This window comes from Labeo rohita, chromosome 8, assembly GCF_022985175.1.
Source record: "Labeo rohita strain BAU-BD-2019 chromosome 8, IGBB_LRoh.1.0, whole genome shotgun sequence".
In the NCBI taxonomy this organism is placed as follows: Eukaryota; Metazoa; Chordata; class Actinopteri; order Cypriniformes; family Cyprinidae; genus Labeo; species Labeo rohita.
The window spans coordinates 18,932,938-18,950,603 of NC_066876.1; the positions used below are offsets into that span (position 1 = coordinate 18,932,938).

Sequence of the window (17,666 nt, forward strand, 5' to 3'; positions counted from 1 at the left end):
TGTCTCTTAGAAATGCATATTTGACAGTAGCTTGATACAGATGTAGATTTATGTTCATTAGCAAAATCTGTAAAAACTGTAGCAACCTCATTTTTATATGGTGAAATTTAATTATTCTCAATGTTTGATTATTTATTTTTATTTTTTTTAACCATTGCTTTTTCATAGCATCATCTGTAGATCATGATAATAACAGTTAAAACTACAAATATACCACCTCAGTACCATGGTAAAAATGTAATATGGTTCTTAGGTATTTGTATGAAAAACAGTAGTCTAAATACATTTAGTATAAATGCATAAACGCTATTTAATCACCAAAAAATACTGTAAATATATTCCATTACTCCTCTATAAATACATATATGTCTACATTAATAATGTAATCAAATTCGGTACAAATATACCCACATTTCTGACACAATACTACTGTGCAGTTAGTGTTACCACAGTAAATGTATGGTAAATTATGGCGATTTGTATATTAAAAAGCCTTCTGACTGTATCATTGCGCACAGTGTTTCTCCTGTTTGTCAGCTACATAAATATTATATCGAACATTTATCAATCTCTTGTTATCATTTATCGAGAAAATATAGCATGATAATTCTCGTTATCGATTTATTGCTCAGCCCGATATATATATATATACTTTATATTTGATTAGTATAAAGATGTTTTTACAATGATGGTTTTATAGTAGTTGTAATATTATAAAAATGACTTTAAATAGTCATTTTTCAGTATTAATAACATAAATTATTAATGTAAACCACTGCTAGATTGATGTCTTTGACTAGATTGACACCTTGTCAAGTTAAAACAATTCAGCTTTTACATATGTTATCTCCAGACATGCATCTTTTTTCCATTCTGTTGAGCTTCATGCATTTTTTAAACGCAAGAATGCATCATATGTGAACCAGCCTTTACATGCCCTTTACTAATCATGTGTAAAATGTTTCAGCACATGTAAGTGTCTGTTGATTTTATCTGTGTCTGTAGATAACAGTCTCCAGTAGGGCAGACTGGATAACATGACACCTCTCACTAACAGGCCCTCATTCACCTACATCATCACTTGCACTTTTCTGGGCTCTTACACTTTATATGGGCAGCTTATTATCTTAACTTTATCGCAATGATGGCATGTGTTACCTCTTTAGCATCCTGCGTGTGATCCAGTCTCAGCGAGTAGAGAATATCCTTCCCTCCCAGGAAAAGCCTGTCGTGATATTCATCCAAAAACACAGCCGACAAGTGGAGATCTCCATTGAAACCATTAAAAATGGAGGTACGGTTTGTGGCCAACAGATCTGTGGGAGCGCGAGAGAGAGAAAGAGATATGAATTAGGAATGACACGACAATAAACACCACATTTCAACTGAAAAATGACAATAAATCTGTCTCAACTAGTCAAAGCAGATTGACTTTATGAGGAGAGAACTGTGATGAAGTGCAGAAAGAGGACACTCGTCTTAAATCCGTAACAGCAGGAGAAGCACTTGGAGTTTGTGGAATGTGACTGAGTTCTCCGAGAACTAAACCACTCTTTATCTGTTTCTCTTGTTGTCAATTATATTTAATTACGCTTTATTGGCGTGACTATTTGTTAAGTGCTGCAAGTCAAAATATTACTGATTGCAAGTTTACATCAGTTCTTTTTCCAACAGAGGCATTTTAACCAAACTTGGCAATTAAAGAGACTTTGCTTTTAGCTGAACCTGTTTACAACTCCAATGTATACCAAATGTTTCCAAGAATGTTTAAATCCAGAGAAGTAAAGAATTTAACTACACTGTGAGGAATGCAAATGCATATTTTCCAGTTTACAAAATATTTTGAGTCTCAAAAAAATCAATCTTTTCCTGAAACAACATAAAAATCCTTGTCAGACCAACAAAGTTGCCCCAAATGTTGTCCCAAATAGTCAAACACAGTTGTCTGAATAAAGAATTTCATATTGTTGAAATGTTAAGGCTTTGTGAGTTCCCAGCATGCTTTGCAGCATGAATAAATTACGCAGTTACTGTTATAGGATAACTGTTTTGCTGTTTGCTAACTTAATTTAAACTTTTTGTTTTGTCATAATTGTTCATTATTTGTTGCACTTTCATGTAAAGAGCTTATCTTTTTAACATTTGTTTATTGCAACCGTTCTTGAGGTTTGTGTGTCTAGTTTTGAGGCCTAGAGTATGTTCAACAACTCATATCTGTTTGCTGGATGTCTTAGACTTGTAAGATGTTTTACAAACAAAGACAATGTTGTCTACATCCATTAAGGTTTCTATAACAATTCATTGTTTGTCATTTGTAAACAAACAAAAAATTGATATCTAAAAAATAAATTTATGATACAGAAATAAATTACCTCAACGACAGTAATTGTTGTTTCAGTTGCTGTGACAAAACTTTTCTATTTGCAAAATAAGACAATCGGCATTGCATGAACAAACAAATTTATGTTGGCTAAACAAAGTATCTTTAACAAAATCTAAAAAACTATTTTTGAGAGAACTCAAAAGTCTTACTGCATCAAGCTGCCTTAGTTTTTAAGTTTTCTCAACTTTTTTTTTTTTTTACAGTGTAGTGTAACAGACTGTCATACACCCTCGATTTATGGTTTTATTTTGTAGAAAACATGAAACACTAAAGACACTTTAATATGTTATGTGGTTTATTAGACAGCTGACGAACACAGAGAAACGTTATAACAACTTTTAACACACTCCAGTGTATCTAGTACGATAAAACAGCGCTGCTATACCTCATGTGCACATGACCGGAAAAAGCGGAAGTGGTCGATGGTGGCATAATAAAAGCTCCTTTGCTGAGAAAAATTCTTTTAAAAAAGTTTATATCCTGCAATTCTTTTGCTTTATATCTCACAATTCTGACTTTATAACTCATAATTGTAAGTTTTTATTCTTGCAATTGAGTGACATAAAATCACATTAGTTATAAAGTCAGAATTGTGAGAAATAAACTTACAATTTTGACTTTTTTTCTCAGAATTGCGTGATATAAACTCACAATTGTAATATAATTCATGGAAAAAAAATCACAGTTGAGAGAAACAAACTTTTTTGACTTTTGAACACACAATTTTAAGTTATTAACTCAGAACTGGACTTTATAACTCAATCAAAATTACGAGATACAAACGCAGTTCAATTTTTGCAATTCTGTCTTCATAATTCGCAATTCTGTAAATTGTATATTGTATTTATTTAGTGGTGGAAACAAGGTGTGTAATACACTACCTTGAGCTTACTTTTCCATACTAAAGTGAGCTCAAGGTAGTGTATTAAAGTAGATCATTTTCAATGTGTGTTTGTTTAAGAAGTATGTACAAATCAAATGTGTAAAAAGAAATCAAAGAACTATAAACTAAATCTAAATGAAGACACTATAGACTTCCATTGTTTTTCAAAAAGTTCATTATAATTACTACAGATAAGCCAAAACCCTGAAAACAAACTTTTAGAATTGAATATAACTTTATTTTTCCTTCAGTTTTCCTCATATTTTGCCCATTTTAAACTATATAGATAAGCACTGAACACACAACACACCCACACCCACAAACACATTCTCTTGTTATCTTTCTCTAGTACAACTCCAGACTCCCTCCACATTCCCTCATATAATGTGCGGTTGGACAGAAAAGAGGAGAAAGAGCTGCTGAAGGAGGAATGAGGCCTCGTTGAGAGGGTGGCACGCGTCTAAAGCCGCTAATGGGGTGCCGATGAAAAGAGCACAAACAGAAGCCAAAGAGCGAAGCCAAATGTTAAACCACATTTATAAAAACACACACACATGCACCAACAACATTCACAATCCATTCCTCTATATACATCAATTAAAACTCTTTCTCAGCCATTTAAGGAGTTTACCAAAATGCTTTTGCATTTAACAATCATTGGCAAAGAGGTCAAAATATATTCTGGGGTTTGACATGGTGTGAGGTTTTTTGATATAAACCTCAAATAAACTCACAAGCTGAACAAAAGAGAAAGAGTTTTGTTCTTTTCTTTATTAGACTGATCTTGCGTGCAAGTTTCACAATGATATAAAAACTTTTAAAGGTTTGGTTTCCAGAGAACAGACTCCAAACAGTGAAATACTGATGCAGATACTCTCTTTCTTATACAAAGGAGCATACATATACAGTCACAGATCACTGCTATTTGTCATTTAACGGATGCATTTTATCTAGTGGATACGTATAGGAACTGTAATTGCAATCAACCCCTGAGGTACCTGCGGTTTAGTGCTCTACTCAAGAGCACAATGGTGGCAGATGATCTCAGTAAGTCATGAATCAACCCAGTGTCCCCCATAAACAAACGCATATGAAGACAATTACTGGTAAATAAAACAGAAACATATACATCTGAAGATATTTAGCGTTGCAACTTTGCATTCTTTTTCCTTCCTTCCTCCATAAGGAATGATTTTAGTTTAGATTCTCACTAATCATTCTAGTTCCTTCATGGTTTCATCAAAAGATTGTATTATTTATTTCTTTATTTTTTTGAGGCAGCATAAAAATTCCAATTACCGACTTGGAAAAATTTTATATTTAATGTTAAATTTGATATATTTACATTTTTAAATGCTCATCAACGCTGTAAAAAACAATTTGTTGAGTCAACTTAAAAAAAATTGTTACCCGGGTGACTCTGTTTAGTCAACTCAATAAAGTTTAGTCGACTTGAAATGTTAAGTTGTACTAAGTGACAACATAGATATTTGAGTTGATTCAACTAAAGCAGCTGGGTAACTTACCTAGCTTTTAAGTAACAAACCAAATTTCTTGTTAAGTCAACTCAAATATCTAAGTAGTCACTTAGTACAACTTAACATTTCAAGTTGACTAAACTTATTTGAGTTGACTGAACTTAAAATTAAAAAAGGCAGCAGGAAAACAAATTATATTAAGTTGACTCAACAAATTGTGTTTTTTTGTTTTTTACAGTGAAGGCTATATTTATTTGATCAGAAATACAGAAAAAAACAAATATTGTAAAATAGTATTGCAATTTCTAATATTGGTTTCCTATTTTAAAATACTTTCAAATATAATGTATTTCTGTGACGCAGCGCTGAATTTTCATCAGCCATTACTCCAGTCTTCAGTGTCACCTGATCCTTCAGTAATCATTCTAATATGCTGATTTATTATTAGTGTTGAAACCGTTGTGCTCCTTAATATTTTTTTTGGAACCTGTGATACTTTTTTTTTCTTTGATTCTTTGATGAATAAAAGGTTAAAAAGAAGCATTTATTCATTCAACAAAATTCATCAATCTTTACTATTACTTTTTATCCATTTAACACATTCTTGCTAAATAATAGTATTAATTTCTTAAAAAAAAAAAGATTTCCCAACACTGTTTACTAAGTCAGCTCATAAGAGCCATATGTTCAAGACACGATTGGACTACGCTTTATGGTTTTCATTTACAAAGCCTTTCATTAAATAAACGGTTACAATTCACACCGTATGTTTTTGATTCACTAACAAGAAACAACTCATCAAACCATTCACTTGGGATTTGCTTAGTCACAGGTTGACAATAGCGCTTTGAAACTTTCTGAGTATTTTAGTACAGTATTCTAACCACACTACAGATGACCAGAAGAGGACGTGCAAGAAACATGACCAGATTTTACTTGCTGTAAATGCCACCTGCTCCTAGGTGAACATGTAAACACACTTACAGAGTATGGTGTAAATTACACAGGTAGTCTGGGCTCTTTCCCATAGCTGTGTAAATAATCTGCTCTCTTAAAATAACAGTTCACAATCACCAATTTAACAACATTAACTGTGATAAAATGACAACTTGAGACTACACAGAGGTTTGAGTTGGCAAACACTCCCTCTGTGACACACACACACATGCAGAGTTTCGGTCATCCTCCAGTAAGAGGCTGTATGTGTGCCAGTAGATGTGTAACACTTTGGAAAAGAGCTAAAAATGTAGACACAGTTACAAACAAGTGCTCAGGGTTTGCCTGGTTAGCACAGGCCAGTTATAAGATGTCGTAACTTCATCTGCTGACAAATCATCGTTTAGTAAGATGAATGGGAAAGCTAATGAACGTTTTCTCCAGGTATTATAGGCTTCCTTGGTTATACAACTCACAGACACACCTGATGAAGATAGACGTATCCAACAAACCCTATTATCCTCAAATCATTCAGCGAATAATCACATCTGTTGTGTGTGAGATCACTAAGAAAAAGAGGAGGATGAAAACATGAGAAAGGCTAAATAAACGCAAACCAGAGTTTGTAGGGTGTGTTGGAATTGCAGTGACATTATGCTGTAGATACAGCATAGAAAATTTATACCCCTACTTTTTCTCCTAAACTCTTTTTATTACATCAGTAGGCTTTCTGCACAGTGGCAAGCCACCAACTTTCTAAACAACCATTAATAACACACACATGCTTGTTGGCATCTGGCCTACCTTTTAGATTTTCGCTTACTGGTAATGAAGTAAATGTAAATGGAAGAAGGAAGAGGTCTTGCGTTAGAGCCGACTGGGCTGTTTGCCTTAAGGATTGCATTTATTCTCATTTTTTTTCTAAAGGGTCGTGTGCCTGCATGTGATTAAGAGAGAGATAAAAAGATAAAAAGTGAGAAAGGAAGTATGAATATGTAATATATGAATACATAACCCCTAGGAGAAAACATGTCCACACAGGAAGTTAATCATGTTCTCCGCTCTGGTGTAGGCAGATACATTAATATATTACTTGAATGTACTTTATCATGCATATGTGCGTATATATGTTTGTGTGTGTGTGTGTATCAGTATCAGGTTGATCTTTTAAGGGCTTCAGGCTGATTCTGTCAGCAGTTATGTGGTGGAACTAATTGATTACTGGTTGGTGCGGCGAGCAGCAGGGGAACCGACAGGAAGATCTCATGGTGTCTTCCCCAGGCACTGAGAATACACAATGTTAAGAAGTGCACACACACACACACACACACACACACACACACACATAAAATGCACTGCCAGAAACTGCCCTTCTCAGATAACAAATTTAATTAGACTACGTCAACATTTCACAGCAGGTTTAGACTTAAACAATCCAAGACATCTAAAATTCACTGATTCAAAATTCATTTTTACTAACGTACACGAAACACACTTTCACCACATGGTTTTACAATATACAATAACTACTGCTCAAAAGTTTGGGGTACAATTTTTTAAATATTTTTGAAAGGCATCTCTTATACGTACCAAGGTGACATTTATTTAATCATAAATACAATAAAAATGGTAATATTATGAAAATGTAATGTAATTTATTCCTGTGATGGCAGTCTTTAGTGTCACTTCAGTCCACAAGACAAAATAATAGTTGAATTTATAAAAATGACTCCGTTCAAATATCTTAATATTCTTAATACTTTTTTTCCACAGCTGTGTTTATTTATTTAGTGATAGTTGTTCATGAGTCCCTTGTTTGTCCTGAACAGTTAAACTGCCTGTCATTCTTCAGAAAAGTCCTTCAGGTCCCACAAATTCTTTGGTTTTTTAGCATTTTTGTGTATTTGTGTATTTTCAATAATGACGGTATGATTCTGAGATCCATCTTTTCACACTGAGGACAACTGAGGAACTCATATGTCACTATTACAGAAGGTTCAAACGCTCACTGATGCTTCAGAAGGAAACAAAATGCATTAAGAACCGGGGGGTGAAAACTTTTTGAATTTGAAGATTGGGTAAATTTAACTTATTTTATATCCTGCGAAACATGTAAGTATCTTCTTTAGTTTCCGAAGGGCAGTACAAAATGAAAAAAAAAAAGGATTTACGCAAAATAAGAAAAATGTACACATCTTCATTCTGTTCAAAAGTTTTCACCCCACGGCATTAAATGCATTGTTTTTCATTCTGGAGCGTTTGAACCTTCTGTAATAGTTGCATATGGGTCACTCAGTTGTCCTCAGTGTAAAAAGATGGATCTCAAAATCATACAGTCATTGCTGGAAAGGGTTCAAATACACACACACACACAAAAAAAAGAAATTTGTGGGACCTGAAGGATTTTTCTGAAGAACAGCAAGGAGTTTCAGGACAAACAAAGGACTCATGAACAACTATCACAAAAAAAATACCACACACAGCTGTGGATCATTCAGGTAACAACACAGTATTAAGAATCATGCTCATGTAAATTTTATAAATTCAACTATTATTTTCTCTTGTGGACTATATGTTAACATCTTTTAATTAAAATAACATATTCATGTCTGTACTAAATAAAAAATAACATGCTTTTTGTACGATCCCTCTTATTTTAGTAAAATAATTAACATTTTGCAGATTCTGCAAGGTTTTATGTAAACTTTTAGGTCCTCAAAAAACATTTCTTATTATTAATATTTAAAAAAGCTGTGCTGTTTGATATTTTTGTTGAAACCATAATATTGATTTTGATAATTAGAAAGTTCAAAAGAACAGTATTTATTTGAAGCAGAAACCTTTTTGTAGCATTATAAATTTCTTTATGGGCACTTTTAATCTAGTTAATGTGTCATTGCAAAAAAAAAAAAAAAAAAAAAAAAAAAAAGTCTATTGAACGGTAGTATGCACAATCAAAAGTTTATGTCTATAAATACTTGGAAAATAAAATATTATGTTACACAAATTAAAATAATTATGATTTTTAACATTAACATTTATAACATTTATAATCATGTATAAAAATCATAATTATTATCCACTGTGATTATTTTTTTCCAAGATTTATTATGAACAAAAAACATCAGCACCCATGAAAAATAGAACATTCAAAAATAAATAAATAAATAAAAAGCATTTATTTGAAATGGAAATACTGTGTAACATTTTAAGTGTCTTTACTGTCACTTTTGGTTAATTTAATGCATTGGTGAATAAAAGCACTACTTTCTTTAAAATATATATACTGACCCCAAACATCTAAACAATAATGTACACTATATACATATATATAAAAAAGTATACAAAATATATATGCATTTCTAATTAATATATATTTTTTTAATAGAAAAGGGGAGTTATGCCAAAGAGTTTTAAAGGGACAAAAAGGCAATAAAGATCTCTTACAGCATCCCAAGATTCACCTCATTAAGTTGGAGTGTGCAGATCTGCAACCTAGACAAAGGATGTTGAGTTTTGTTTAAACGTAATCGGCCTTCTTAATCCTCAAACATTTATTTGTGTTACTTAAAAGTTTTGATGACTTCACTATTATTCTAAAATGTGGAGAACAGTCATAAATAATAAAGAATGAGTGCAAGGGTCCAAGCATTTGACTGGTAGCATATACATGTTCATATAAGTAATTCTTCATAGTATCATAGTATCAGCTCTGTTTCCCCTAATTCTCTCGCTTTGTCTCTGCCTGTCTGTCTTCATTTGTCACACACATTCATGTTACTTCAGGGCAAACACTTACTGATGCTTCAGAAAGAAAAGCTACACCAGCTCTTACTGGTAAACTCATAAAAGCCCCTCTCCCCCTCAAACCCACTTTTTCTAGCTTATTTTCTCAGCGTTCCTATTGTCAGTCTCATTCTTTCAGTCCCTCTGTCTTCTCCTGCTCCCTGGCCTCTCCTGATCCCCTCTCTCCCCAAAGCAAGAATCAGAACGTGAGGGTTTAGATAAACCCCTCTGGACAACAGCCATGAGAGTCAGTGCTTTCCCCTCTGCACACACACGCACACAATAAGACTCCAGCAGCTAGACAAAACACCTTGTTATGGCTATACACACAGACTCGTTTACACATTTAGCAAGAAAGAAAGAAAGAAAGATTCTTTCTCACACCAATAATCTATATGACTGTGGGTAAAATTCATTCTGTCCACACAATTCCTCCTTTTATTTACCTCCACTCGTTCTTTGCTTTCTCTGACACCTCTTTTTTTTCTCCTTTATTATCCTGATCCCTTTTAGCAGCCATGTTTCCATATGTTAGCGTGTGTGTATAGAGGGCAGCTGTATTTGTGCAGTGTGCTTGAGACCATTACAGCTGCAATTAAGTGTGCGCATGTGTTCGTGTGACGGCTCCCAGGACAGTCATCAGCTCAGGGGTTAAAAAATCAAATCATAGTTTAAGTGACCAGCAGCTGTTGCAGTCGTTATCAGTGCGTCTGATCACGTCCAGGGCTTGCGACCTAATTGCGGTAAGCTGCGAACTCCCCTCAATGCAGGAGGAAACCGCCACAATGCTGCATTGTTCTGTCGCGTTACACTGCAAACTCTTGACTGACGCCGCAAGGATGGAGGGAATGTGTGTTTTCATTAAAATTCCACCTGCATCCATTTTGCACTGTACAAACAAAGTATTCTTGCCTCCTTTTTGTATGTATACTGTACCTGTATGAACGTTTGTGCTGAATTTTAAACCTGAAATTCATTTCCTCAATAGGTCTCAGTTTTGCCCACCTATTTATTTCTTATTCACACATCATATATTCTCCGTAGTCTCTTTGGACCTGCACACAGTCTGTTTAGCAGTACATTTGCATGCACTTTAAAAGTTTAATTTTAGTAAGTGTAATTTTTTTTTAATATCATTCACTGCAAACAATTTTTTGAGTACGGTTCAAGTTTTGTCAGAAAGATTGTATTTATGAGTTTAAAGCACATAAATGCCTCAAATGTTCATAATTATGAGCGGGAAACTGGAACTTCTTTAAAGCCCTGACTTCCAAGGGTGTCAGAAAACAAGATGGATGCAGTAAATGAGTTAAAATATATGATTTTTTTCATTTACAATAAAACTAGCTAGGTTGCATTTACAAATCATGCCAGCATTGTACAATTATGATAGAATCCCTGATAGCACACGTACATCACAGAGACGTCTACTTGACGTCTGCATTTACATCTGCAAGATGTATTTTTCAGATGTCAAATATACATCTATTGTTCATGATTTAGAATGTATGTAAAACTGACATTTTACAGACGTCTGTCTGATGTTTGTACACAGCAGATGCTTTCCAGATCAAGCGATCTTTAACACACGTTGCAGATGTATGTATGTGTGCAAACAATCTTGCTGCATTTTGTTTGTTTAGAAAAGGCAAATCTTATCCTAAAGGGGTTGGAATGTACCTGACATTATAAATACAACTTCAACTCATAAATACAAACTTCCCAGAAGGATCTGACTGCACCACTGCAGACTACATAAAACTTTATTTGCATACCTTTAAATGCCTATCCTTGAAAATGGATTAAAAGTAATTTGAAATTTTTTTCTGGAATGGCAAAAAATGTTCATTATGCTCATAAAAGTATCATATAATTAGGATCTATAGATACATAAAGAAACTTTAAAGGATTCATTCACTTCCATAATAATTTAATCACCCCAGTGTCATCCAAGATGTTCATGTCCTTCTTTATTTAGTCTGAAAGAAATCAAGGTTTTTGAGGAAAACATTCCAGGATTTTTCTCCTTAGAGTGGACTTCAATGGGGATCAACGGGTTGAAGGTCCAAATTGTTTCAATGCAGCTTTGAAGGACTCTACACGATCCCAACCGAGGAATAATGGTCTTGTGTAGTGAAACGATTGAAACGATTTTCTTAAAAAATGAACATTTATACACTTCTTAACTACAAATGCTTGTTTTGCACTAGCTCGACTTCATGGGTTATGTAGTCACGTTGGAAAGGTCACCAGTTAAAACAACGATGTCAGACAATTTTGAAATTAGGGGAGAATTTTTTTTTTTAACTGAAGTACACACAGACAAACAAACCATGCGTGACCTTTCCAGCATGATTCTAGCGTGAAGCTGCGGACACGCATCGCAGAGCTGGTGCAAGATGAGCATTTGTGGTTAAAAAGTGAAAAAAAAAATGACAGATCATTTTGCTAGACAAGACTCTTATTGCTCAGCTGGGATCGTGTAGAGCCTTTTAAAGCTACATTGAAACTCCAATTTGGATCTTCAACCCCCTGATCCCCATTGAAGTCCGTTATATGGCGAAAAATCCCGGAATGTTTTCCTCAAATGTTTTCGACTGAAGAAAGAAAGACATGAACATCTTGGATGACATGGGGGTGAGTAAATTATCAGGAATTTTTTATATTCCGGAAGTGAACTAATCCTTTAACATCCATGGAATCTTTCTAATCCACAAAAGGAACAGAATAATGAAAAAACATTCTTTAGATTTTTTTTAAAATGTTTTTCACACTAAGGAAAAATGAGAACTGACCCCCTTTTGGACAGATTTGACTTAATTAGGTCCTGAAATGTCTGTAATCGAAGGGGGAAAAGTCACACAGATACTTTGTTTTGCCAACCAAAATACTTTGAAGCCCTGTCTGCCAGTCATGATTGTGCACATCCATAGAGCAGCCCATATATGGGATGCAGGAAGCAGAGAGCATCTGAGAAGTGGATCATTCAAGCTAAATGCCATATTCAGCTTCATAAGCAGCTGTTATAAGCAGTTGTTAGTTTGTGGTGCAGCTACATGCTGCTGCTCTGTCTCTGATTACAGTATCCTCAATGGCACAACTGTAGGCTTGTAGGGCTGGATTTTGGTAAGAGAGAGCATGTCTAATTCAGTGACTAGTCTGGCAGTTCCACTTCTAACATCACCCCTAAAATTTAGAGCAATTTCTAATCTAGAACTGTGATCTCATGGGAGAGTTTCACAACATCCATCTTATGGACATGAAACTCTGTGGCCTGCTCTCTCAAACAAACGGTTCCAGGGAGCTGGGAATATTTAGGGAGTGAGAGAATGTGAACGAAACACAAGAATCATCAAACATTCTTTTAGTGACAGATTCTTTACCCAGACCTCACAAACCATGCACAAACATCTGGGCAACGCTACAAAAATAAACTCATTAATTCATTCATGTAAACTAAAACAAACAGAGATCCGCCCACCTCTGCGTCTCTGTGTATGTTCAACCATAAAATAGTAAAGTGTGCTAGTGTGTGTATATATGAATGCATGTGGGTGTGAAAGTGCATGAGGGAGGAAAAACCATGTGTCTCCTTCTAAATCAGCACACACATTTCACAGAGCAGAGGTCAGAAGTGACCCACCAAAGGACCCCACAGATTCACACACACACACTTACTGCCCAGCTGCTGGCATACACAGGCCGTCCCTCATTTCCCATTCAAAACATAACATGCTCCCTCCAGACCAATCCATACAGCTCTGACAGCTTGATGAGCGTATGCTTTAGCCTTTTCAGTAAGCAGAATGACCAACATGCGTTTTGAGACCCGTCAGTTTTGAAAATCTAAATATATGTATTCCAACAGGACGGGTCTCTAGGCCGATCATTATCAAGGTTAATAGCGCGTCCATAGAGAAGAACACAGGCCGATTACATGCAATCAGAGCTCCACGCTGGGACTGGGTGCGCATTAGTTGACCGCATTAAACTCTGCACAGATGCGCTCCAGTCACGCACACAAATCAAAGGAGGGAAACTGGACACCCGACTCATAGCTCAGCTTATAATCATTAATGAAAAGAGCTTATCGGAGGCACTCATAAAACAATTAATACAAACTACTGCTTCACATTCCTGTCGCCACCTTAAGCCTTGTTCTTTGTACCCTGCAGGTAATTTAGGGTTAAGCAAAGTTTCTCTTAAAGGGATAGTTCACCCAAGAATAAAAAAATTCTGTCTTCCTTAGACAGAACTTCCTTAGTATATTTTATTTCCATACTATGGAAGTCAATGGGGACCAGCATAAAATTAAATTATCATTTGCTCAACCTCATGTTGTTACAAACCCATGTGACTTTCTTTCTTCCATGGAACACACACACGTTTGTTTTTGTGAATTGCGGGGACTTTCCATAGACTTCTATAGTTTTTATACTGACCAAACGATATTGTCTATCCCCTAACCCAACCCTAACCCTAAACCTACCCCTTACAGAAAACATGTTTGCGCTGTTACATTTTCAGATAAACATCATTTACTATGTGTAATAATTTTTTTACATTGTGGGGACCGCTGGCCGGTCAAAAATTTCAGGTTTTACTATCCTTGTGGGGACATTTGGTCCCCACAATGTAGCAAGGACAAGTACACACACACACACAAAAGGTTTTAGACAGCACTGTTTAAATTTTACATGGCTTATTGAACAAAAACATATATTTATTTGAATTAATTTATGCAGCCAATAAAACTTTATTCAAAAACACTGTTGCAGCCTTCCTAATATAGAAGCCTGTTTCCGCCACTGAATAAAAAAAAAGTAATTGCGACTTTTTATCTTGCAAATCTTTATACTTGCAACTGCAAATTGTGAGATATAAACTTGCAATTGTGAGAAATAGTCAGAATTGCATGAGATAAACTCGAAAGTCTAAGAATAGAAGTCAGAATTGTGTGATTCCTTTACAATTCTGACTTTTTTCTCAGAATTGCACAATATAAGCTCGCAATTTTGAGTAACAATGTCAGAATTGCGAGATATAAACTCACAATTCAGACTTCTTACTCAGAATTGCGAGTTTATCTCACAATTGTTGTGACTTTTTCAGAATTTTGAGTTTATAACTCACAATTCTGACTTTAGAATATGCAATTGCGAGTTGAGTCAGAATTGTAAGATAGACTTGAAATTTTAAGACCTTTTTCCCACTCCAAATTTGCCTTATAACAATTGAGTTATCTAACAATTTTGACAAAAAAAGTCAGAATATCTTATAATTCTGACTTTATAACTCAGACTTTAATTATATCACTTATTTCTGACTTCATTTCGGAAATGAAAGGAGGTCAGTATAGAGTCACACTTGCAAGTTATAGAGTAACTTGCGAGATGTAAACACGCAGTTCTGACTCTATAACTCGCAATTGCAAGCTCATATCTCACAATTCCAAGAAAAAGTCAGAATTGCCAAAAAGTCACAACTGTGAGATAAAAAGTCGCTATTACCTTTTTTACATTTTTTATTCAGGGGCGGAAATGGGTTTTCATATCCTTATGTAATATGAAGAATTAAAACTTAAACCATTTTAGTGACTAATAGCCTCAGTCAACATTCACTTTCATTGGATCCTTTTTTTCTATAAAATGAACTGAATGGTCACTGAAGCTGTCATTCTAAAGACTCTATAATACCACCAATATTTTGCAGCCAAAAAGGTGAATTGTCTATTGTCAATATTGTACAGCTGTATGAAGCACAGTCACAGCAACACAGAAGTCACTTTCAAACCAAGCAGCTTTCTGTTCATCTGTCATCGCAGTGAATCCACGTGACCAAAATCTGTGTGGGGGAAATTTTTCGCCCTCGGGCAAATTCGAAAACAGATTCCCTATTGGATTGCTATAGAAATGACTACATCTCGCATACAAAAATTAGCTGAACTGTAAATGAGACCGCAGCTTAACATGTCAAGTCATGGAACGACATGAGGTTGAGTTAATGATTCATTTTTAAGTTATTTCTTTAATCATAGAAAAATACCACCGTGTAATAACAGGTAAAACATCTCAAACTCCCCCAGGCCACTGCAACATTCCCCTTGCACTCTATAAATCCGATAATAAAGAGGCGTAGTGCGATAAAAAAGCGCTAACTGCTTCGCGCACCGGGAAGAGTCTGACCGCGGGGAGGTGAGCGCGCGCCAGGAGAGGCAAGAGCTCGAGGCATGAGGATCCTGGAGTTTTTGGATAACAGCTGAACAGTAGCCCGGAGTCCTGACGTAGCTTTTTCCCACAGTTTAAAAAAAGACCAGCCACAACATTTGCCATGCAAAGACGGAAACGGCACTGTAATCGTGTTGAACGGGGCGCTCAGATTTGAATCCGATAAGGTCGCTGAGGGACTTTGCGCAAAGCTTTAAAAAAAGACTCAGTGTGCGAAGCAGGATGTGTGGAAAGCAATACAAATGCAAAAAGCGACAAAGGAAACAGTTTACTAGAAACATTATTCTGTAGCACTCATACACTGTTAAAAAAAACTCCGCCTTATCCAGAGTGAACAGTGAATAAGCTGTATTTTCGACTACTTCATATAATAATGACGAAGAAGATCGATTTGACACACACAAGAAAAAGACTAAAAATAATTTAACAAACAGTGTCATTCAATGTCACTGCGCAATTGAAATATCTATTTATACATATTACCTAGGCTATACTGTATGTCTGTTCTGTAAATGCGATTTGCCCAGGATTTAAATCCTGTCAGCATCTGTAAATGTGAATACAGTATGTAGACTAATGAACATTTTTCTGTTTTTGATTGCCAATAAAGGTGCCATTGCCTTCTATCACCACACGCACCTGTAAATTGTGTAGACTAGTTTACACAGAAGATGAACTGAGGGATGCAACATTAACCTTAACACTTAAACTGAAAATAAATCATTAATCTAGCTACTTAATGCACTGACCGTGTTCTCCCCTCACAGTAGCAGGATAGAGCTTAACCAGTTTTACTGTTCATTAGCCTAGATCTTTGGCTTTTGTGTTCCATTTTAAAAAATAAATCATTAAAAGTTAAACTCATTCAAATAATTTACCTTTGTATGACAGGCGTAGGCGCGGCACGTTCAGTTTAGTGCTGGTGCCGAACGGCAGGACCACCAACACTAAAACCAGAACCGGTAATTCCATGTTGAATGGACCACTTTCAGTGACGCTTTCTTTACACTAACGGGAACAAATACTTCTGTCAGTACTCCTGATGTCCCCGTATAAAAGTTTGAACGAACTCCAGGCGCAAAAGATGTTGGACATCCACAGCTGGACCCTGGATCTCAGGTTAAGCTCGAGTCTCTCGCCTGTGCCCCTGTGCGCTATTTTCCCACACAGCGCCAGCTCAAGTGCGCACGTCTCTCTCTCTCTTTCTGTCGCTCCCTCGCTCTCTCCTGTAGTCCGTTCGTTCAATCTTGAGGAACACCCTCCCCGTCCTCTCAGCCCTCAAGAGCTAAACGGCCCCCCCCGGTACTCGCCTGTCACTCTCGTTCAGTTCCTCTCATTGCGCTCTTTCGTTGTTTCAAGGATGCGAGGTATTGGTTCTTAGAATTTTTTACATAAAAGTGTATACTTCAAAAGAACTTCCAAACAACGTTTCAGTAAAGTTAAAGCGCCAAATGGATTCCCGCGAACAGTAGTCGCGTTCGCTTGAGGAGGAAACCATAGCAACAGAGGAGCGCTTTCAGACAAAACTCAAATGATTATACAAATACTGGCAGGAATATCTTTTACAACTTGACCCTGAAAGTGATATAATAATTCATACACTCTCAGTGGCAGTTTTCCAAACAAGTTAATCAAAATTATAACATCTGTAGAGGAATACCACTGGGAAGAACACAAAACACTGACTGAATTATGTAGACTGGAAATAGTTTATATCTATTCATAAATCATACTACATACATACTAAACAGCTTGTATAAGAAAGTCTGGATGGATTATGACCATTAATCACCATATTCTTATATAAACCAGTAAGTAAAATTCAGTGCCACACAGAAATTACATTAAACGGTTCCCCCCAAAACGAAAATTATGTTGTTCCAAACCTGTAAGACCTTCATTCATCTTCACTGTCAGAAAAAAAGGTACAGTTCTGTTGCTGGGGCACTAAGGCACAAAAGTGAAAAGCCTAC

At 35.7% G+C, this 17,666-nt stretch overlaps 1 protein-coding gene across 2 annotated transcripts in view; it reads right to left on the reverse strand.

Moving 5' to 3' along the window:
• Positions 1-16,953, reverse strand: part of sema3bl (sema domain, immunoglobulin domain (Ig), short basic domain, secreted, (semaphorin) 3bl) — a 48,197-nt gene extending 31,244 nt beyond the window's left edge. Inside the window, exons 1-2 of one of the 2 annotated variants that reach the window (XM_051116707.1) lie at positions 16,572-16,953; positions 1,159-1,316 (exon numbers count right to left, since the gene is read on the reverse strand). In XM_051116707.1, the coding sequence (XP_050972664.1) occupies positions 1,159-1,316; positions 16,572-16,665 (252 nt within the window). In that variant the 5' untranslated portion in view covers positions 16,666-16,953. The remainder of the gene's footprint in view (positions 1-1,158; positions 1,317-16,571) is intronic. The other variant, XM_051116705.1, reaches the window with a different exon arrangement.
• Positions 16,954-17,666: the final 713 nt, after the last annotated feature.